The 24,133-nt window shown below is 44.2% G+C and overlaps 1 protein-coding gene across 1 annotated transcript in view; it reads left to right on the forward strand.

The window, feature by feature from the left end:
• Positions 1-24,133, forward strand: part of necab2 (N-terminal EF-hand calcium binding protein 2) — a gene marked incomplete at its 5' end in the record, with an annotated part of 161,536 nt that overhangs the window by 44,211 nt on the left and 93,192 nt on the right. Inside the window, 3 exons of the mRNA XM_080761801.1 lie at positions 1,786-1,894; positions 7,834-7,859; positions 9,914-10,011. Coding sequence (XP_080617927.1) covers positions 1,786-1,894; positions 7,834-7,859; positions 9,914-10,011 — 233 coding nt within the window. The remainder of the gene's footprint in view (positions 1-1,785; positions 1,895-7,833; positions 7,860-9,913; positions 10,012-24,133) is intronic.

Genomic DNA, 24,133 nt, shown 5'->3' on the forward strand with positions numbered 1-24,133 from the left:
AAAACTTTAAGTAACTTGGGTATTTTTTTAACTTGCGTTAAAAATACAATTCATTATACTGTTTTGGTCAGCGGCAACAACGGCACAAACATCCCTTCTGGTCAGACGAAGGAGGAGCCAGGCCCGGGGGGGCAACCCACAGTGCCTGGAGCCTCCTAGTGTCACCAGCACCTGCTGCTAACATCTCACCAGCCTAAATCCCAAAGAGACGGTAGCATGCCACTTGGACACAGGCCTCGGTCGGGTCGCCTGGAGGAGGGCGTCTGTTTTGCAAGACCCGAAACACCCAGTGACTCCAGGAAACAACACTGATGAATATATGAATTCATTTATCGCCAAAATCGCTTTTTCATGCCTGTTTTCTAATGGCGCTCAGTGACGAGATCGCCTTTTCACGCCTTTTTTAATTAATTAAAATTAATGAATCAATTAATTACCATGATCAACTCAATCAAGTGTCCTGTATACGCTCATAACACTCTGGTAGTTCTTCATACAATTTAAGTTCAAAAATTGTGAACTATCCCCTTAAATTGAAAGCCGATTTGGCCGGAAACTGAGAATCGGGAAGTAAAAATCCGGTATGTGACTTGTCATAATCCCAAAACATACTTTTTGTAAACTAGGATATCGTTTAGAGAAATGAGCTGAAAATCAAGCTCATTTTTGGTCTAAAAAGAAATCAAAGATATTAGCGTTTGAAAATCTGCCGGACTTATGCCGTCTATGGGGATTGGGGACGCAGATTTTAGGACTGCTAGCGGAGTGTTATGAGCGTATATACAGGACACTTGATTGAGTTGATCATCGTAATTAATTGATTCATTAATTTTTATTAATCTAAAAAGGCGTGAAAAGGCGATCTCGTCTCTGAGCGCCATTAGAAAACAGGCGTGAAACGGCGATTTTGGCGATAAATTAATTCATATAAAAAAAAATTAAATATATAAAATCACACCTGTGTGAACTGAGTGGTGCAACTATACATTCACTCGTATTGTAGTACTGTAATCATACTGTACTCGTAAGCTGTGCTCGTACTGTACTCGTACTGTGTGTGTACTGTACACCACTTGTGTGTGTGTGTGTGTGTGTTGCAAAGCATTTGCCTTCAATGAGTGCTTCCGCGTGCGTAACATAAGTCCCGGAAATGACGCGCTGTGATTGGCCAGTTGTCACTTGAGTGACAGCGAGAGACATGGAGGAGTCGCATGAGTGACGTCACTAGGGCAGCGACGCAGCGTGCCTTCAGCACTTCTAAATAAGAAAGCTACGGAGAACTGTTGCTTTGTGTTCACTCTTTAATGTTTTCTGTCGGTCATCTAATCCCCCCTGGCTCTGATGTTGTATTAATAACTTTGTTGTTTGTCTTATTTTGTATTGTAATGTACACTAGGTATATTGTCATGACTGTTATAAAGATTTGTTTAAAAAAAAAAAGAAAAGCCTTCAGCACTGCACTTCCACTTGACTTCCTGCCTTCATTGGGAGACATGTCGCTCCAATGAACTGCAACGGCCTGTGAGGCATCTATATTTTATAATATCTGTGTGTGTGTGTGTGTGTGTGTGTGTGTGTGTGTGTGTGTGTGTGTGTGTGTGTGTGTGTGTGTGTGTGTGTGTGTGTGTGTGTGTGTGTGTGTGTGTGTGTGTGTGTGTGTGTGTGTGTGTGTGTGTGTGTGTGTGTGTGTGTGTGTGTGTGTGTGTGTGTGTGTGTGTGTGTGTGTGTGTGTGTGTGTGTGTGTGTGTGTGTGTGTGTGTGTGTGTTTCCCTGTGTGTCTTGTAGATGATGGTAAGCTGTCTCTGGATGAGTTCCAGGCATTCTTCTCAGATGGAACGCTGAACGAAAAAGAACTGGAAAAGCTGTTTCACACCATCGACTCTGATAATACCAGGTTAGCGCTCCCTGTGTGTGTGTGTGTGTGTGTGTGTGTGTGCTCTTTCCACCAAGGCTGCTGTTCTCACTATTAATTATAGAAATGAACAGAGATGAAGTTATTTTCCTGCTCCACTGTCTTGTGTACCACTGAAAATATGTATAATTTATCCAGCATACAGTTTACAATGGAGAACCACTTCCTAATGGCAAGGGCACTGAAAACAATGCGATGGACAATGTCATTTTGTCAATAGTTCTGTCACTCACTGCTCTGTCTGACACTCCATTGTGACAGACGGGGCCATTCTTTGTTTTGATTGATTGGCCATCATTAACGCATTATAAACACAGGCATTTATAATGCCATTAAGTCACCTCAGCGACAGCATACTGTAGCTGTAATCAGGGAAAGTGCTTTGACACAGTGGGATGTGTCTGCTCTTTTGCTCTTATGCATCAGAATAGACGTGTTAATTTGCATCACTTATGAATCCTGCTGGACTTGAAATGGAATCAAACAGAATAGACTCATCCGTAAAGCTGACCCTTTACGGATGAGTGAAATTTGGCCAATTGCCATTATTAGAGTAGCTTTTTTTCTCTTTTCTTTTTTCACGACCCATTTTTGTAACCCATTTTTCACCCCTGTGTAATCAATTATCTAATGTGCCGTCTCTATTAATATATACTCTTAAGATCAGGCTGGCCAGAGGGAGGCAGTTTAGAGACCGGGATTACTGCATGTTTTTTGTGAGGGTACCTATAGTACCTACCCATGGGGGCACGGGGAGAACATGCAAACTCCACACAGAAAGGTTATTTTCTTTTCTTTTCTTTTCTTTTCTTTTCTTTTGTGTTTACCATCAATCCTGTGTGAAGTGAATTCATTCTGAAAGTTTGACTCACCAAAGTTTCCTCTCATTAGAGTAGCAGTACAGAATACAGATCACGCCGAGGTTGCCAGGTGTCAGAGCTGGTATGCAGGGGAGGAAGTAGTACTCGGATCTTTGACTTAACCCATTTTGACCTGAGATCAGATTCTAAAAATGTCTTATATATCCTATCCTGACAATTTTCTGAAAAAGCTGTGTTTCTATGTCAGTCGTTCTTAGATTTTTCAAAAATAGAGTGGCGCGCTATGAGCTTGTAGATCTGCTATTTTTCAATAGCTAAAGCATAACATAATGCTAACACCAAAAGGGGTTCCCGCCCAAAATGGGTCAAAGTACAAAGCATCAACATATACTAAAATTACTTTAATATGTACTGCATATGGCATCTTTTAAAGGTAGAGCTCATTTTAATGTTGGTACATACTTCTACTGGGTCATTTACAATGATGCAGAGATTACACGTACAGTAATATAAGAACGACAAAGAAAGAGAATACTTATATGTTGATAACAATCAGTTAAGTAAATCCGTCCAGCTTCTGCCCTAATGGCAAGAGGGTGCAAATTAAGCAATATGCCCGTTTATCCGTACGGCGTCTGCCTTCTCCTACCAAACCACTCCGTTAGCCAAACCGCTCCGTTAGCACACATCTCGCCATGCACAAAAGAATCCTGCATGCCACCCGAATCCATATGCACTACATTGCTTCCACACAACTGTCATATTTACTGTACAAATATAACTTTTGTCTGATACACTGCGCAACATTTCGCTGTGATGCAAATTACATCACAAATTCCCCATTCACCGACCCCCTTTGAGTTCTAGCTCCTAAAATGGCCAATCTGTAATACGGTGCCAAAGGTTCTGAGCTTTCCAGGACAGATCTGGCACCGGGAACCTGAAGGACTGACTAGCAGTCATTCAATAAAGTGAGTTAAAATTTGATTAGGGTTATAATAAGATGGATGTAATTATAAGCCCACGCACCTTATCATACAAGACTCCGTTACCCTGTGAAGGCCTTGAATTTATTGAGATTTTTTGTTTGTTCATGTCACATGCCTCCATGAACAATGAACAATCCCAAAATGAGGAAAATATTTGCAATAGCAAAATGATGTAAATTCACACAACTCTCACAATGTCCTGCATACTGTCGTACGTTCAGTATTTCCCAAACACTGCACGTTTGCTCAAACTTTAATATTTAACCCATTCTGACCTGAGATCAGATTCATACAAGGTTTCCACGGGACACACACTGGTCTGATTAACCCATTCTGACCTGAGATCAGATTCTAAAAATGTCAGTCGTTCTTCGAATTTTTCAAAAAATAGCAGACCTACAAGCTCGTATCGCGCCACTCGGTGGCGCGATATGAGCTTGTAGATCTGCTATTTTTCAATAGCTAAAGCATAACATGACGCTAACACCAAAATGGGTGCCCGTTCAGAATGGGTTAAAACACTTCCCAGTGTAAACAGTCTCATGCTTGAAGGAGCAGGCCTGGGCAATGGCGCCTTTCAACGTTTCAACACGAGCCGAGTTGACATAAAGAAATATTATTCATTAAATATTCACTACAATAGAAATACTGAATAATCAAGGTAAAGTTATGAATGCATAAAAGTAAATTATGCATTACAAAAAAGGGTTTGTAGAACACATTTATGTTCTGTATTGTTGTTGTATTCGTTTCTGTCCTTTCGCCTCCGATGTCCCCTCTCTCTTTCTGTCTCCCCAGCTCTCATTTATATTTATTTCTCTTTGACCTTGTGAGGGAGACGGGGCACATTACACACAATACACCTGCTCTGAAGGGAATAGGGCAGCGCATGACATACGCATGCAGAGACGGCCACAGAAAACAAATACAACTGCTGACAATGATGATCGTCAGACTGATTCTGAAACAAATTCACCTCAGTTATTTGTTTACATATTTCTCCTGTTTTCTCACCCCCATCACCGTTGCCCTCTCTCGCCCTCTCTCATTCCCGCTACGGCGTTTTATTTACATGTACTGTATATTTATTTGTACATTAAAACACAGAACACTACACCCCCTCCCCTCCCCTGAAATAATAACAACAAATGGAATGAACACAATATAACGCTTTCATCATGATGAAACAAGGCTAATAATAGACAATTAGTTGAATACAATACAGCCTAAACCAGATTTACTAAAAAGGGTGGGGTGGGGTGGACGTGGGTGGGGGAAAAGCAAAGCGAAGTTTCTTTGTTTACCCAGGGAAGTGGACTAAGCTCGAGATGCTTGTTTACAGGCACGCCCTGCTCATAGAACATTTCATGGTAGGGGTTCAATGCCTTGCTCAAGGGCACTTGAGCAAGTTTCTTTGTTTACCCAGGGAAGTGGACTAAGCTCGAGATGCTTGTTTACAGCCACGCCCTGCTCATAGAACATTTCATGGTAGGGGTTCAATGCCTTGCTCAAGGGCACTTGACAAGGGCCCAAGTCTAGTCCCATTTCAAATGACCTTATACATGAGTCTGAAAAATAATGATATGACCTCCATTGCAGCTCGACAGGGGGTTGGAGGTCGGAGACTTTCCATTCCAAAATAATACATTCACAGCCGTATATAAAGGTTACAGCTTACGATAAGAGTATGAAAAAGAAAAAGTACTGTTGTGTACAGCAAAAACAAGGAAAAATAAAACTAAACAAGAAGAAGCATCAATAATACAGAGCAAAGGTAAACAATGAAAAATAGAGGATAGGCCCTATAGCTAACAGCTAGAGGGAAAAGAGACATTGTGTTGTGCAACAACATTCATGAATCTCTAGCCAACCCCAATATGGACCAGGACCAATGCACCCTTGTCATCACCCTGGCACACATTGGGCTCTGTGTTCATTTGACCCCATCTAACATGAGTAATGATGTCCAGTATTAAAGTCCTATTGATCTTGAGTTGAACTTGAATGAGCCTGGTTTTGAGTTCCTTGGGACATCTTTTGGATGTGTCGAAGACCCCAAAGATTTGGACTAACAAGTGTCTCTAAGGTGTGATGCGACGTTTCCAAAAACTAGGTGGGTCGGTTGATATTAGAACATTACATCATGAAAGGATTTAAATGTACTGCGGTCATAGAGCTCCTTATGCACCATGACACCCCTACCGAGTACCGACCCATGGTCTCCAGATGTTCATATGCAATGTTTAGGAGTTAAAGGGATATTCCACGTTAAAAGAAAAAACGTTTGGTCATTTCATCGTCTACTCGGGCTTATCTGAACACTCCAGACAGTTTTTAAGTTGCTCGATTCAATATTCAGATATTAGATATTCTTTTAAGCTGCCCCTCCCCCTTCCTATTACAAACCCATTGTAACTTCAAACTCCATTTTAACCCATTCTAACCGGGAACCCGTTTTGGTGTCGGCATCATGTTATGCTTTAGCTATTGAAAAATAGCAGATCTACAAGCTCATAGCGACTGACATTTTTAGAATCTGATCTCAGGTCAGAATGGGTTAACCATGATAGATTCATCGTAATACCCGTCCTTTTTTCTGGTGACTGATATTGTCCTTCAAATACATGAGGGGGCCGTGCTTTTCATTTACTGGTTTCACACCACAATTGGAGCAACAACAACAACATAATTCCACTCTCTTCCATGCCCACTGCATGTGTACTGTAAGAGAAAGGGATTAATCATGTGGGAGTTTAGTGGAAAATAATGCAATGGGGAGCAGAGCACGCTACACAGTGAGCTCTTGAGGTCTTGGTGTGGCTCATTTTTTATTCATTTGAAAAGTTGTGAAATTGGACTTTCTGTATAATGAGTACTTTCTACATTTGGTACATTTTGATGCCAATACCTTTTGTACATTATAGAATTCCGGGCTTTTACTTGTAACAGTCAGTACGTCTTCTACATTGCACTATTGAGGACGGGGACCCCTTTTGGCCGTTTTAAGCATTATTTATGTTATACTTCAGCTATTTGTAGATCTGCTATTTTTTTGTAACTCAAATCTTTGCTTCTGGGGGGTCCCTGGAACAACATACTTTCAGATGGGGGTCCGCAGCCAAATACAGATAATTCTGGGGGTCCTTGACATAATAAAGGTTGAGCACCACTGGCACTGACATAGAAACATAGGTTTTTCAGAAAACTGTTAGGACTGAGGCCGATTCTAAAACAAATTATTCTTAATCCTATTAAGTTCAAAATGCGGGTACTTTTTCTTCCACTGCTCTCAGCATCATAACGTCAATAACTCAATGCATATATAGTTCAGAACGCCCAGCTCAACTTGATCTACTGGCCTTTTGCAGCAGCATTTACTCTGTTCAGCCTGAGGCCTTTGTTTGTTTATCATTGCAAATAAATTACACCATCTGATCTAACTGCCTAAAACTTTTACCGCAAGTGGAATTATGATTAGGAGTGCTTGCACATAAAGGGTAAACTCCTTGGTGTCCATTTATCCATTTGTAACTCGGGAGAGTTGCGGATCCATTTGGTTTCAGTAACACTGAAGATTCTTCTGTGTAGTATAGGGAGACGAGTTACTCAGCTTCTCTTTTTATTTATTTATCTTTTGCCTTTTTTTTTGTTGCTTTTTTATCTCTCCATCTGCACGCACGCTCCATCTGTGGCAGACAGTTGGCCAAGCGAGCAGGGACCTCCTCAGAGCTCTGTAGCTCTTTGAGCCAGTGGAACATTCACTGCCAAATGAGTCCTGATGCACTGCACTGCACTGCAAGGGTCCAGTCCCATTCCTGTCAGTCCTGTTCCATAGCCCCTGCCTGGCAACTGTGCGTGCGTGCGTGCGTGCGTGCGTGCGTGTGTGTCCCACTGTCCCTATCTGACGGCGTGCGTGCGTGTGTCTCTGTCCCTATCTGACGGCGTGCGTGCGTGTGTCTCTGTCATGCCAAAGCTGTTCCTCTGTTTCTGATCCTGCTCTTTTCCATCCTCTCTTGTCCCTCTCCCCTTCCCTTCTCTCCTTTCCTACCTTCCTTCCTTCCTTCCCGTTCTCTCTCCTTCCTTCCGCTGCCCCTGTGCTGTGATGTACTAGTAATGTTGACACTAAGGAGCTCTGCGGTAAGTCAAGTGCAAGTGCACATGCATGCATACAATGCAATATGCACGCGTGCACACACACACACACACACACACACACACACACACACACACACACACACACACACACACACACACACACACACACACCACATCCTCTTCCACCCACCCCACCAACCACCACAGTCACCAGCTGTTACACAATGGAGAAAGAAGGGCACAGTGCAAATACTTCATTGTCATTACTGGTACGTGACAGATTAGGAAGCATAGACAAGTTGAGTCTAGATGTGAATATAAGTGCTAAGGTGAAAACCAGGCATACTTAATGAACGGGTGGGTGTGGCCTCATAAAAACATAGTTTTAGCACTTTCTGTACACTTTATTGAAAGAAATCTTCCTCCTAGTATCATAGTACCTGAGGATCATGTTTTAGGGGGAACAAAACGGCACTCCATCTTTAAAGTAGGGGTGTTGTAGATGTCTTAGTGCAGGGTTCCCCAATTAATTTTCCTCAAGGGCCATATTTTGACTAGCGTACCAGGCTGGGGGCCTTCATTTATAAATGAATAGAAACCAATCCAATTGCCGTCTTGATTGGGAGGCACACTATTTTCCGACAGCATTCTAGCCGACGGGGCAACGGTCCGCTCCACAGCGGGGGGACCGTCGCTGCGATGCGAAAAAGCGATGGTCCGACATGCGCTGCTCCCGTGCTTGCGGTTAGGGTTAGGTTAGGATTGAGGTTTCGGATCAATATGCTGTCGGAAAAAAGACCTGCACCCGTCTTGATTTAGGCTGCATATCATCTGGACATCTCAATACAAACCTGCACAGGGAGTTACAGTATATAAGACATTAATGAGAGTCTGTGAGGTCAGATCAACATATGGAATGTCAGAACAGGTCTAAGGGTGGTAGCGGGGATATTCTCTTGAGTGTGTGTGTGTGTGTACACACAAGAGTTTGAGGGGCAGGTCTAGAGTTTGAATGGACAGGTATCAGACAGTCAAAAGGGAGACGTCGAAGAGGAAGGATGGATGGGGAAGGATCAACATGGAATGTCAGAACCTGTTCTGACATTCCATATGGGCTTAATTGCGACAGCAGATCGCATTTACTATGACATCAGATGTCATAGTGATGTCACGAGACTTGGGCACCATATGGGTGCTTTCCCATGTATGGCGAGTTTGAGTGACACACTGACTGTCTGACTGACGGAAATTGCACGTTTTCATAGTAAATGCAACCTATGGTCGCAAAAATATGGATAACTCTAACCCCGACTCTTACTTAAACCTAACGAATAAATGCTTAATCCTATCCCTAAACCCAACCTGGATGTTCTGTAGACCGTACTCTAAAAATCTCTTTTAACCCATTCTGACCGGGAACCCGTTTTGGTGTTCAGCATCATGTTATGCTTTAGCTATTGAAAAATAGCAGATCTACAAGCTCATAGCGCGCCACTGAGTGGCGCGCTACGAGCTTGTAGGTCTGCTATTTTTGAAAAATCGAGAAGAACGACTGACATTTTTTTAGAATCTGATCTCAGGTCAGAATGGGTTAATCAGACCAGTGTGTGTCCAGTGGAAACCTCGTATGAATCTGATCTCAGGTCAGAATGGGTTAACCATGAAACCAAATATTTTCTTATGAGGACCAGGAAACGGCTAATGTCTGTTTCTCAAATTGTACTATCGTTAAGTCCTCAAAAGTATAGTCACACTGTCACACACACTGTCACACACACACACACACACACACACACACACACACACACACACACACACACACACACACACACACACATGCACACACACACTCGTCGTCCGAGTACCGCTTCATTACAGATTAAATCAATAACATAAAACATGAAAGATCAAACATAGATTGTACTCTGTTTCAATCAGACTCAGCTGCTCACTTAAGCACTAATATATCGGCTCATATCCTGTTCCCGTCTGTCTTTGTAATGTGTGCGTGCGTGTGTGTGTGTGTGTGTGTGTGTGTGTGTGTGTGTGTGTGTGTGTGTGCGTGTGTGTGTGTGTGTGTGCGTGCGTGTTTTTAGATTACTTTGCCAAGCACATGGGAGACTATGAGGGAGTGCTGGCGTCTCTGGAGACTCTGAACCTGTCCATCCTCAAAGCCATGGACTTCACTAAGAAGGTCAGTGTACTGTATGTACTGTATGTACTGTATCTGTATGTCGACGCACTCACTGCCGGGTATCAATTCTTGCTTAACCGTCAGCAACTGAAACCCTTATTTTGAAGGTTGCGTCGGAAACCGAAACGTGAACCGGATGTATAGCTCGCCATTTCCTTCACCCAGAAAATACATTTTGTGGCCGTGGTCGTCTGGTTCTTTGCTTATGGGCCGTTGAGTGAAGCTTGTTTTGACCAGGCAGGGCGCAGATATATATATATATTTTCTGTATGTGATAACGTAGAAGCAAGCGAAATTTTCACTTCTGGTTAATTTCCTGTTCTATCTGTTACTTAGCAACTTGGAGCCACGTAGACGTTGGCGAAGAGCGCAATTTATCATAAACCGCTATAAAGACAACCTGACGTAAACCTATGTCAACAGTGTTGAATGTGTTTAACACTATAGTATTGATTAAACTCTGTCTCCAGCATATCTTCTCCCTTAACACTCGCATGACTGTAGTTTTTTGATTGATTGATTCTTTATTTAAGTGTCATGCTTCCGAAGAAGCCCAGCCCATTATGGACTTACAGGACACTATTTACAGTTTACATAAACAATGACAATAAACCGACATGACGGTTTGCAAACAAGGATCAAGTGAATACCAAACTGACTAATACACTCTAGATCCTTACATGGCAGATTACATAATATACAACATAAAATAAAATACATTAGGCCTGTGACAGGAGACACATGTACCTACTTGAAGAGCTGGGATTGTCTTCTACTCCAGGCTCTAGAAACAAACTGCCAGGCACCACACAAGCTGACTTCAGGTCAAAATGACCTTTTTTCTTCCTGTGATGTTATTAGCTACTGTCTCCCCTTGGAGACGCCTTGACATATTATTCTCCCCCCAGCGGGATGGAGCCATTGTCTTTTAAATATCGACTACTTGAACAATGGGCTGTCTGGAGGTGTGAAGCTCACTGCCGTGGGAGAGAAAGGGTGACAGGGGTTTGATTGATTGAAATATTTTAAAAACAGTTTGCAGAATTACAGTACATTTCAAGCACAAACTCAATAAAAAGACTGTTAACTGTGAGTGGACGACCCAATTAAGCATTACACGTGTTTACAAGAGTGTCCACCTTGTTCAATTCATCAAAACATTTAGAGACGTACAAATAGACACTTCTATATAGTCAAAGAACGGAACAGGAATTCATCATAAAGGAGGTAAAAAGGGAAAAGAAACATATACAGTGAGGGGAAAAAGGGGTGGGCGGTGGGGGGGGGGGGATTCAGATTTTTCTAACTGGACTTAACTCAGAGGACGGCCACATGAAGTCTCGGATCCACACTGAAGCCTGTGTGGATCCCTGGCGCCGGGAATCCACAGGGGCTTCAGTGTGGGTGTGGGTGTGTGCGCATTTGCGCACTCGCAACATGGCACTATGTTACCCTTCCGTTTCTCGCTACAGTGTCTCCATGTTCCAGATCTCTTTTTCAGCTGCAGGGCATTTAGTGTGTGGTGCACACATTTGTGTGCGTACACAAATGCGCACGGACGCAGGCGCACGCACACACACACACACACACACACACACACACACACACACACACACACACACACACACACACACACACACACACACACACACACACACACACACAGTATCTGAGTTACACACACAGCCCTTGGCTAGCTAATTTCCAATGAGCAGCCTTTGTTTAATCAATTTAGCCCACTCTCAACACTTTCTCTATCACTACTCTGTCTCTGTATCTTAAACACACACACACACAAGCGCGCGCGCACACACACACACACACCACACACACACACACACACACACACACACACACGTGTGTGTATCATTATGCTGTCCAGTGAGAGCTTAACAGTAATGTGTTGAGACTGAGCACACTGGAGTCGCTGCACTGTGCACAGCCCCTATTGACTGCTAAAATATTGATGAAGGGTGTGTGTGTGTGCGTGTGCGTGCGTGTATGCACGTGTGCGTCGTTGTCATGTGTGAGCCAGAGAGGCCAGAGAGGAAGAGAAAATAGGAGTTTTTGCAGCAGAAGCCCGTGGCTGACAGTGAAAGGGGGGGAGGTTGTGGGAGCCTTTGATTCAGTACAGTAGAATGTCTGTAAATAGGAGTGCCCTGCTATAGCTGAATCATTTAGCAACTTCTATTTTTATACCGTATTCTTCTGTTATTCTCCCTTGCTGGCGCGCGCACACTCTCTCTTTGCCACTCCTTGTTCTGCCTTTTCTCTCTCTTTCTGTCTGTCCCTCTCTCTTTCTGTCTGTCTGTCCCTCTCCCTTCTCTCTCTTTCTGTCTGTCCCTCTCTCTTTTCTCTCTCTTTCTGTCTGTCCCTCTCCCTTCTCTCTCTTTCTGTCTGTCCCTCTCCCTTCTCTCTCTTTCTGTCTGTCCCTCTGTCTCTCTGTCTCACTGGCACATCAGCCGGTTCTGTTCTTCCCTCCATAACCCATGCAGCCCACACCCAGCTCTTAACAATGGACTGTAGAGATGGAAGGATGGATGGAGTGTGAGGAAGGAATGAATGTGGAAGCTCTGCTGTAGTACTACATGTGTTTCTCACATTAGACCCCGTTGACCACTGGCGATGACTCTGTGGCTTCAGGTACATTCGTATGAATGAATGAATGGACCATTGTAAGTGCTTGGAATAGGCACATAGTGCATAGAAAAGTGCTATAAAAATGCAATTAATATTAATTAATCCAGTGTGGTGAAGAGATGAACACTACGCTCAGGTGTAGCGTGTAGCCCTTTCTTGATCACTTTTGGCTCGACAGAAGTTGTGTGCGTGCGTGCGCTCGCTCGTGTGTGTGTGTGTTTTTTTTGGGGGGGGGGAGGGGACTTAATTTGCAGTCACTGCATGGTGAACCAGATGTAAAGAGACAGACTGGGGGATATTTGCAGAGTAATGTTAGCCTCAGTCCTCTGCAGCCCCTTCTAGCGAGAGCACTTAGCGTTTACTATCCAGCGAGGATTGATCAGCTGTGTCTGTTCTCCAATGAACACTGGCATGGATGAATAGGGCTAGAATACTGTCTCTGTTCTCTGGACATTAACTGCTGCGGGAATAATGACACTAAAGCACTTTGTTGAAAACCAAGTCTAGGTCAGAGGAAGATAAATGCCTGTTCATTCCAAGTTCCTTGCAAAGTAAAATGTACTGAACAAAAGACTATAGGATGGGGTTGGATGGGGCGTGACTAAAAGCGGGGGCTCATTTTGGTCAGTTGCCTCTGCACAATATCAAAAAGTAAATGGTAGACGTTTATTAATCCCACGGGGGAAATTAATTTTCAGCGCCGCGGCTGCTCAGACGGCCATGAGGAGCTGTTCTGGGATAAGTGTCTTGCTCAAGGACACTTCACTGTATATATATATAACGGGCCTCTCTAAGCTACGGCCTCCCCTGACAACAATAACTTTAATAGGTTTCAGAAATATATTTTGGAAATCACGGTCAATTGAGAAATGGTTTATAAAATACAGCAGCCAGCTAGATTAACAGCAGAGTACAGATCTGGGGGCTTAATCAAATCCTACTATAAATGCGCCACGTCTTTGTGTGCGTGCGTTTGTGTGTGTGTGTGTGTGTGTGTGTGTGTGTGTGTACGGTTGTAATGCACGTAACTCGAGAACCGTTTGCCCCACCGACAAATCAAATTCGCCAGTGGGCCTAATCAGCCTAAATCCCCTCACCTGTGCAATTTCCAGCCTCTGCCAATTGATTTCCATGGCAACCCCACACCTGCCAATTGATTACAGTCAATTTGCACTCTTCACACACAGGCAGACGGACAGATACAGAGATCTCCATGTGGGACACAGAAAAATGGTTGCTGCTATGACGACAGGTATTGCATAGTACAGATATCTCCATATACAGTATGGGCACAAAAGGGACACAGACAGATAGTTAAAACGGGTGCTATGACAAGTTGACAACGGGTATTATTAGGTTCCCATAGGTTGCATCGTTCCCAAGTAGGCCGGTTGCCGACGGGCACGTACAAGTCTAGTTGAATGAATGCAGAACGGTGTCATCGACATGCATCTGAATGTTGATCCAGAATGGCGTAGCACGCTCTGTCTTCAGCCATCCAAAATTCTCCCATGTCTCCCCCCCTTATCCACTCCCTCATTGGCTCCCAGTTGCTGCCTGCACAGAGCCCAGAAGTCTGATTCTGGCCTTTGAAGGCCAGCATCAAACCAAAGATACGGCAAACCAAAGATACGGCAACCCCATATCTTCAAAGTCTGATCGGACCCTACAACCCGCCCTGCATGCTCAGATCGGCCGACACAGAACATTCATTAAAACAGCCGGGACAACGCTCCACACATACCAGACTCTTCTCCCTTCTGGCTCCAAAACTATGGAATGCACTTCCCAATTGCAATCACAACTGCAGACTGACTCTCGATATTCTGCCGTAGTCTGAAAACCCACCTCTTCAGACTCCATCTTAACCCGTAGCACTTGCCTTATAGCCTCGATGAGGCTAAAGTTATGTCATTTAGATAGAATTGTATGTAGACATAGCACTCTATAGTGTATACTCGTAGCTTTACTGTACAGATTTTCTACTGGTAGATGCTAGGTTCTTAGCTTCCTTATGATTCTTGATTACTATTTATTTTGTAATGTATTTCATTTATTACCACGTGTTGTTCTTGCTTACTTTAAATCTTAAGAGCAACTGCTAAAAGCCTAAATTGTAAATGTTGAGGTGCTTTAGCTTTGGCTATAGCCATGCACATTTATAGCTTCAAACTCAATGAGATGTTCTGTGTCGTATTATCGTATAGAACATAACGAAGGTGGATTCGTGTGCACAAAGTATTTGTGCGATCAGAAATGCATTTGAGGAGAATCCGAAGAGAAGCGTTGAATGGTTCATGGCAGAGAGACCTTAGACCTTAGATGCCATCAGGGAGAAGTTTCGGTTCTTATAGAGCGTCGCAGTCCCGCCCCCTTTCATGACGACGCCAGGCCCGGGAAATGAATCCCAATGCATTTTCCAACTCTTGTCGTGACAAATCATGACAACACATACAATATTTTAGACCAAACTAATAATTACAAAGAAGGAAAAAAAAGAAAAAAATTGTTAAAACCTGCCGTTTTTTCCTACTTTCTAATTCTTTGTTTGGCCCGAAAAGTTGTGTGTGTTGTCATGATTTGTCACGACAAGAGTTGTCTTTTCCGCGGTGTAGACGTCTTTAAATAAATACTTTCTGAAAAGTCTATGAGGAAAATTAACTGGGATTTATTTTCCTGGTCTCTCGAGGGGGGCGGGACTGCGACGCTCTATTCGGTCTGGTTTCTGAAAGAAGAATGGGGAGTGGAGTGTGTTCAAAACATCACATCCCTGTCCTACCCTACCCTACCCATCTGTCCCTTTGCACACAGATGTTGATTGGGCTCCGTGAGTATGGAAGAACTGTGCTCCCTCCCTTCCGTGTCCGTACCTCTTGTACGGAACAGTGAGGCGGAATGATGTCGCAGTATTCCCAACGTGAACAGGCTGCGTAAAAAAAGAGTTTGCTGAGTAACGTCAACATTACTCAGCCTCTCCTTCCCCGTGTTACCCAAGGGATGATGAACAACACACTCATAATTCATGGAAATGTGGCATTTCCATTCACTTGCTGCAGTATTCATGGTTTTGTCAGCCAACGTATCAATTAGGGGGAAAAGCGATCATTGTCGCCACTCGCCACCTGTCTTAAGACAGCAAATTAAATTATGCAAATGACCAGATCATACAGAAAGCAATTATAGTGGTGATTAAATAAACGGATGCCATTTGGCCTCAGCAGCTTAGCCCAAGCTTGATTGTTATTGTTGTAATATTGTATTGTAATATTGTTAATATCTACTGTATGAGGGGGATCAGAAGATTATTGAGGAGTCATGCTGTAAATAATACTAAATGCAAATTGTAGAGGGTGGCTATTCTCCTTATTTTTGAGTGATGCTATAGCCACTCCTATAGTCTGTCTGTCTGTCTGTCTGTCTGTAGGAGCACGGAAGTACCACGACACTGTTGAGCAGTGTGTCACGCACGCACACATGCAGTTGCGCTCTCACACACAAAGGCTAGGGAGGAGGGCTTGTACAGTACACGTGTAGTACACACACAGCACCACTTCAGACGAGTCCGATTTTTGACAAATTAGTAAAACTGTAACTACTGTATGACTTTGAAACACCAACATTAATTTCACCAAAGGTTGTTCGGTTTCTCATCTCTCGCCATTTCCTGTCTAATTACTGAAATATCAATAATGGGATAAAAAGGCCAAAAATAGAGATCAAGGCAAGAAGAAAAAAAAATAATCTTGGTACACACACACACACCCACACACACACACACACACACACACACACACACACACACACACACACACTCAGACAGACCAAGGGGATCTCTTTTCCAGAAGAAAAAATAGGATAATAATAAGGTCATGACATTGTTTTCGTGTAGCTCCAAAGAGTGTAACAAAATGGATGAGTCCTCCTCAGAATGTAATTAACAAAGTATTAGCACCAAGTAGCACTGGTTAAAGATTAGATTGTAGCCTAAATATTAAAGTAATTTCCTAACTTTCTATTTAAGGCAAGGGACCTTCAAGCTCATAGGCCTACTCGTAAAAGTTAGAAGAACTACGTGAAACATTGGATTGCATAAACATCACTTGGTAATAAGGAAGTCAGAATAAACAATGATTAGAAAATAAATTATATAGTATACGCATAAGAGCTCTTCACGGCTTCAAAACGAACCCAAACTCTAATGGTCCCATGAAATTGGTTCTGAGATCAGTGGAGCCGACATAAAGAGACAAGAAAGACGCACCTTCCGCACCCCGTTATTTAATAGAATGACATTAAATTGCATGTTTTCACCTCAATGAATAAGTAAAGTAATCCATAATCACTCACACCATTGAGTCCATGGAGGTGTTATGTGCTTTGCGTTGCGTGCTCTCTCGGCTTTCACTTTAACTGATGGGGACGGTCTCCTGCAATGGTCTAATCTGATCCCTGATCAGCCAGTCACAGCGGCTCTTGATAGTTTCTAGCAGGCAGTCCGAGGCCCAGTACCGTTTCTTAATCTCACCTCAGAAGAATGTCCTGGAGGTGCCGAGGCATTCTTCGGTGCACGACACTATACAGTATACACATGCAGTCTCGCACGAATAGTTTTGCTTTGCAGGTTTCAAAACGGGACTAGAGCGGATATATGGACTTGTCGCAGAGTGTCATTAGGCTCACAGTCCAGTGAGACTGCCTCAGCTTAGCATATGGAGTCGGTGTTCCAGAGAGCGTGGAATGGCAGTTCCCTCATTGTGCCGTCCTCCTGTGATAGCGGCAGGGGAGGGGGGAGGGCTGGAGGGTGTTGGAGACGGGCAATTATGTGCTACAGTAGGTTCCCTGTTTCCAGTGGTGGAAAGTAACTACATTTACTTATATGTTCTGCTCTGGCATCCGGAAAGAGTGAGTGAGAGTGAGTGTGTGTGCCGCGAGATTACCTGTCCACAGATGGACGGACACACACAGAGAGAGAGAGAGAGACGGACTGCCTTCGGCCTGGTGGAGACAATGAAGGAACGATTTTATATTCATTTTGATTGAGGATGTCTGATAGCGTTACAGATAGACGCTGCTTTAATATTACGAATTTCAGGGACCATACCAACGTGTTAAAATCAGAAATAAATTAACATTTCAAATGTATAAACAAGACGTGGAAAAAAGCCATCAACTTGCTTGCTTGTCAACAGCACTGTCAGTGAGACACATTTTAATAACACGCCACATGACTCAACTTTACACTAGCATGTCTAAGCAGTCAATCTGACCCATTTTTAGATTTGGAAGTGGATTTCCTTTGCCCATGAAGTTCTGAGAAGGTTCCCCTTCCATGCCTTTTCCTAAATATTCGATTCAAATCATCTTTTTTTTCATCTGAAACGTTTTCTAAATATGATTTTAGGCATAATTGTACTATAATATGTCTGCTAGTTTTTGCCCAAAAAGACCGTTGTCACCCCGCAAGCAGTGAAGTTCACACCTCCCGACAGTTGGGAGACGGGCATTGTTTAAACTAATGGGTTGCATTTGCATTTCAACTGCCAATGCCTGCAGCCCTGCATACCAACTCATTCTATAAGTGTAAATATATAGGCCTACTTAGTACATTACAATTGTACTCAACATTTAGACTAAATGTTGTTTTAGAGGTTATATTACTTATATGGAGCAATAACAATATACGTGTCTGACGCACAGCTCTCTCCTTTTCTCTCTCCTTCCCTCTCTCGCGGAGGCACGTCTCATCCATGCAATGTTCATGGACAGTCGGACAGTGTAAATTACTACTCCAACCCAGACCCAGTGCCCACCTCTAAATGTTTCTGTTGTTGTTGTGTCAGTGAATCTCAGGAAAAAGACGCTCAACTTGAGAAATGATGTTTTTTTTTAACAGTGGGAGATATCCGAGTCAGTCCGACTCACTCACTCACGCAGTGGATTTGATTGACACCCGAACAGTAAAACACGTTGACATGACGATCTTTCCTTAATAAAACCTTCTTTTCATATGCTGTATAATCGGTTAATCACACAATCAAAGACCAAATAATTTGCAGGCAGCCGGCGTTAATTACCTCACGCATTCAAAAGGGTATTCAATAGCGCTCACATCGTCACTATAATTATAGTTTGGTAAACTGAAAAGAAAAAGAGTTGAAACAGTGCCCGCTGGCGCTGCCTTTAATTAGTTGGAATGTAACATTTAGAAGACAATAACAAGTCACCAACCCCCCCGCGGTGGATGGGAGAGGTGTGAAGATCATTAGAAGAGATGCAGGGAGAGAGCGGCCAATGGAATTGCACGAAAAACACGGTAATCTTGACCTTTCAGCCGTCAGAGTAGTAGGTGAGATGAGTTCAGTCATGCTGGTGTTAACAAACAAAACATTCTGCTACACAGACTAACTGTACATTAAGTCTGCGCGGTGTGCATGCATCCGTCCTTGTCCACACTTACTCTGGTGGTTTGTTTGAGCCTTCTCTCCGCCTGTGTCACTGTCCTTTGAACCGTTGAATCTGTCCTATCGAGTCTCTCTCCTCCCCTCCCCTCCGGAGACTCTAGGGGTATTGCTCATTTGCACGATCTGCAGCTTGCTTGGTGCCCTCTTGCGAGTGCTGCAACGAATACTGGAGAACTCGGGTCGCCGACTCTTCTTCATCTTTGCCGAGATTTCTTCCCCTTTCGCCGACTCTTCGTCACTTTCCGGTCCGAGTTCTGTCTGAGAACTCGGACGGAAAGTGACGAAGAGTCGCAGAAACGGGAAGAAATCTCGGCACTGGAGCGCGCATCTAGCTACTGCATGATGATCATGCACGCTGATCAGACAGCAGATCAATAAAAGCATGCAAAAGCATTCAGCTTTCACAAGTGTGCCCATATAGAGAAGGAAAATAATTAAGAATTCGGTGGCATTTCTCTCAGTCCCTGTCGCAGGGTAAACAAAACGTCATATAGCACATGGCTAATTGTACCGTGCCAGGGAGGAGGAGGAGGCGGAGCGGCTGTAACTTTCTCCAGGCCAATAATGGATTTAATCATTCCAAATAGGTCTCCATTCATTGCTACGGTCGACATGCTCGTCTCACTGTCACTCGCTTTTAGTTTTGACTAACGCAGGAGTTGGATAGTTGAGATTGTAGAGCTTGTAGATCTGTCTGTTTTTGCAGCTCCGGTGTCAGGGTAACAATAAGAAAAAATTATAGGCAGAGATGAAGTGAAGTTGAACAGCCAAGCAGCAGCAAGCTACGCTACGCTAAGCTAACATCACCACCACCATGGCTGGTGTTGTGTTAGCTTAGCAGCTAAGCCTTAGCTTCTTGCAATGCTATAGCGTTCTCACTGCGGTCTCACGGTGCAGGCACTGTGGGCTGCTGTTTGGAGAGGAGAGGCTACAGGCGGCTCAGCGGCTGCTATGACCAAATTGATTGTGTGCAACATGACAACTGTTTTAAAGTATTGTACAGTGACAACTATTGAAACTTTATTGTAAACAAACACTGCGGTCCACCCAGCTCCACCCCCCTGGCTACAGCAGGCAGCCAGCAGTGAGCCTGAGCACCGCGTCGAGCGTTGTTTCCTTCCTGAAAATGATCATTATCATCGCTCCCGTTGACTTTCATTCCCGTCCCGATCACTTGATTAATAATTTTTTGGTTGTGTTGCTTTAGCATCGTTAGCACAGTAGCTAGCAGTAGCTAACATTCAGAAACTTGCAGCTGCTGAAAGTGCCCCGAAACGTGGAGAATATTCGGCAGAATCTGAAGAAGAGTCGTCGCGCGGCGAATCTTCTTAAGAGTCTGCCGAATATTCTCCACGGTTTGCCGACTTGTCTTGAGAAGTCGGCAAAAAGGGTAAATCCGCCGAGTGTTCTTGTTACCGCTGCAACAGGGGTTGCTGGCCCCTGTTACCTGTTAGTGAATGTTGAAGACCGGAACATTATCAGTGTTTTAGAGATATTTGTCGGGACTCTGGACACACTTGCTTGAAATCGGGACAATCGCGGCCAAAGCGGACATCTGCAGCACCGCAGTTCATCCGCCACGATAACATCTATGCATTCACGCAGAATGATGCGCCGTCTTTGAAAACACGATCCAAGATATTGTGGTTCATAATTTGCCAGTAGTGTTTGAAAGCGAGACTGATGGTGAAGTAGTGTAGGTAAGGACATGTTGGATTAAACCCAGGTCTGAGAGCTCCATCTGCTCTTCTGGGCTACCAACCTTGCTAACATCCTGTTTCTCAATCCAGCAGATGACAGCTCTCAAAACCATTCAAATGGCAATGGAGAAACTACTCTTTGGGGAAACAGAAACACACAGGGTTATTTTTCCGACTTTTCTTGCCTTTAGGCTAAAGCTTTCAGGCTTATTGCAGATACCGAGCGGTTTCACAAAACACATTTAATTGGCTATTATATTAACAGGTGGAGATGAAGAGTGGAAGCTCCCGGGGAGGGGAGGAGAGAGAGAGAGAGAGAGATATGAAAACAAAAAGTCGTGAAAAGTGTGAACTCGTTAAGCATCACCTCATGTCATGCCTGTCCTGCATACACTGTCTTTAACGAGACACACTCATTATCTTCTTATTTATTTAAGATTTCAATCACACACACACGTACGCACACACACACTGCACACACACACTCTCACACTGCTTCTGAGTGATCCTTAGAACATTTCTGTTTAGTATTTTATTTTATTTGTTTGTCTCTTTCTTTCCTTACATAACATTTCCAGCAGCAACTTTAGGTTATTTTTAGAGTTGGAGCCACAGGTTACGAATCCAAGCTTACGCCTCTTGTCTCAAACTACTGGATGATGAAATGCTGGACACGTATCTCGCTCCTCATGGGACCACACTGTACACACAGATCAGCCCCGTGGTCATAATCTACACTTTTATCTACACTCAGGGGGGGGGTCTTGAATAATACATTTTAGTTACCAAAATCAACTGTATATTTTGTTGACTAACACTAAAACATTCCAGATGACTAATATGTGGCCAAAACAGAATTAGATTATATTCAACAAAATTTTGCTTAAAATCTGCAAGGATGCTGATGAATAGGAAGACGTGGGGATTGAGCAGGGAGACATGCAGTGATAGTACATTTATGGTTCAGTGAACGAGGTGTGCGGACTCAGGGAGACTGCAGTGATAGTACATTTATGGTTCAGTGAACGAGGTGTGCGGACTCAGGGAGACATGCAGTGATAGTACATTTATGGTTCAGTGAACGAGGTGTGCGGACTCAGGGAGACATGCAGTGATAGTACATTTATGGTTCAGTGAACGAGGTGTGCGGACTCAGGGAGACATGCAGTGATAGTACATTTATGGTTCAGTGAACGAGGTGTGCGGACTCAGGGAGACATGCAGTGATAGTACATTTATGGTTCAGTGAACGAGGTGTGCGGACTCAGGGAGACATGCAGTGATAGTACATTTATGGTTCAGTGAACGAGGTGTGCGGACTCAGGGAGACATGCAGTGATAGTAAATGTCTGGTTCAGTGAACGAGGTGTGCGGACTCAGGGAGACATGCAGTGATAGTAAATGTCTGGTTCAGTGAACGAGGTGTGCGGACTCAGGGAGACTGCAGTGATAGTAAATGTCTGGTTCAGTGAACGAGGTGTGCGGACTCAGGGAGACTGCAGTGATAGTAAATGTCTGGTTCAGTGAACGAGGTGTGCGGACTCAGGGAGACTGCAGTGATAGTAAATGTCTGGTTCAGTGAACGAGGTGTGCGGACTCAGGGAGACATGCAGTGATAGTACATTTATGGTTCAGTGAACGAGGTGTGCGGACTCAGGGAGACATGCAGTGATAGTACATTTATGGTTCAGTGAACGAGGTGTGTGGACTCAGGGAGACTGCAGTGATAGTAAATGTCTGGTTCAGTGAACGAGGTGTGCGGACTCAGGGAGACATGCAGTGATAGTAAATGTCTGGTTCAGTGAACGAGGTGTGCGGACTCAGGGAGACTGCAGTGATAGTAAATGTCTGGTTCAGTGAACGAGGTGTGCGGACTCAGGGAGACTGCAGTGATAGTAAATGTCTGGTTCAGTGAACGAGGTGTGCGGACTCAGGGAGACTGCAGTGATAGTAAATGTCTGGTTCAGTGAACGAGGTGTGCGGACTCAGGGAGACTGCAGTGATAGTAAATGTCTGGTTCAGTGAACGAGGTGTGCGGACTCAGGGAGACTGCAGTGATAGTAAATGTCTGGTTCAGTGAACGAGGTGTGCGGACTCAGGGAGACTGCAGTGATAGTAAATGTCTGGTTCAGTGAACGAGGTGTGCGGACTCAGGGAGACTGCAGTGATAGTAAATGTCTGGTTCAGTGAACGAGGTGTGCGGACTCAGGGAGACTGCAGTGATAGTAAATGTCTGGTTCAGTGAACGAGGTGTGCGGACTCAGGGAGACTGCAGTGATAGTAAATGTCTGGTTCAGTGAACGAGGTGTGCGGACTCAGGGAGACTGCAGTGATAGTAAATGTCTGGTTCAGTGAACGAGGTGTGCGGACTCAGGGAGACTGCAGTGATAGTAAATGTCTGGTTCAGTGAACGAGGTGTGCGGACTCAGGGAGACTGCAGTGATAGTAAATGTCTGGTTCAGTGAACGAGGTGTGCGGACTCAGGGAGACTGCAGTGATAGTAAATGTCTGGTTCAGTGAACGAGGTGTGCGGACTCAGGGAGACTGCAGTGATAGTAAATGTCTGGTTCAGTGAACGAGGTGTGCGGACTCAGGGAGACTGCAGTGATAGTAAATGTCTGGTTCAGTGAACGAGGTGTGCGGACTCAGGGAGACTGCAGTGATAGTAAATGTCTGGTTCAGTGAACGAGGTGTGCGGACTCAGGGAGACTGCAGTGATAGTAAATGTCTGGTTCAGTGAACGAGGTGTGCGGACTCAGGGAGACTGCAGTGATAGTAAATGTCTGGTTCAGTGAACGAGGTGTGCGGACTCAGGGAGACTGCAGTGATAGTAAATGTCTGGTTCAGTGAACGAGGTGTGCGGACTCAGGGAGACTGCAGTGATAGTAAATGTCTGGTTCAGTGAACGAGGTGTGCGGACTCAGGGAGACTGCAGTGATAGTAAATGTCTGGTTCAGTGAACGAGGTGTGCGGACTCAGGGAGACTGCAGTGATAGTAAATGTCTGGTTCAGTGAACGAGGTGTGCGGACTCAGGGAGACTGCAGTGATAGTAAATGTCTGGTTCAGTGAACGAGGTGTGCGGACTCAGGGAGACTGCAGTGATAGTAAATGTCTGGTTCAGTGAACGAGGTGTGCGGACTCAGGGAGACAGTGATAGTAAATGTCTTGTTCAGTGAACGAGGTGTGCAGACTCAGGGAGACTGCAGTGATAGTAAATGTCTGGTTCAGTGAACGAGGTGTGCAGACTCAGGGAGACTGCAGTGATAGTAAATGTCTGGTTCAGTGAACGAGGTGTGCGGACTCAGGGAGACTGCAGTGAT

This window comes from Protomyctophum bolini (assembly GCF_963924005.1).
Source record: "Protomyctophum bolini genome assembly, chromosome: 4".
NCBI lineage: Eukaryota > Metazoa > Chordata > Actinopteri > Myctophiformes > Myctophidae > Protomyctophum > Protomyctophum bolini.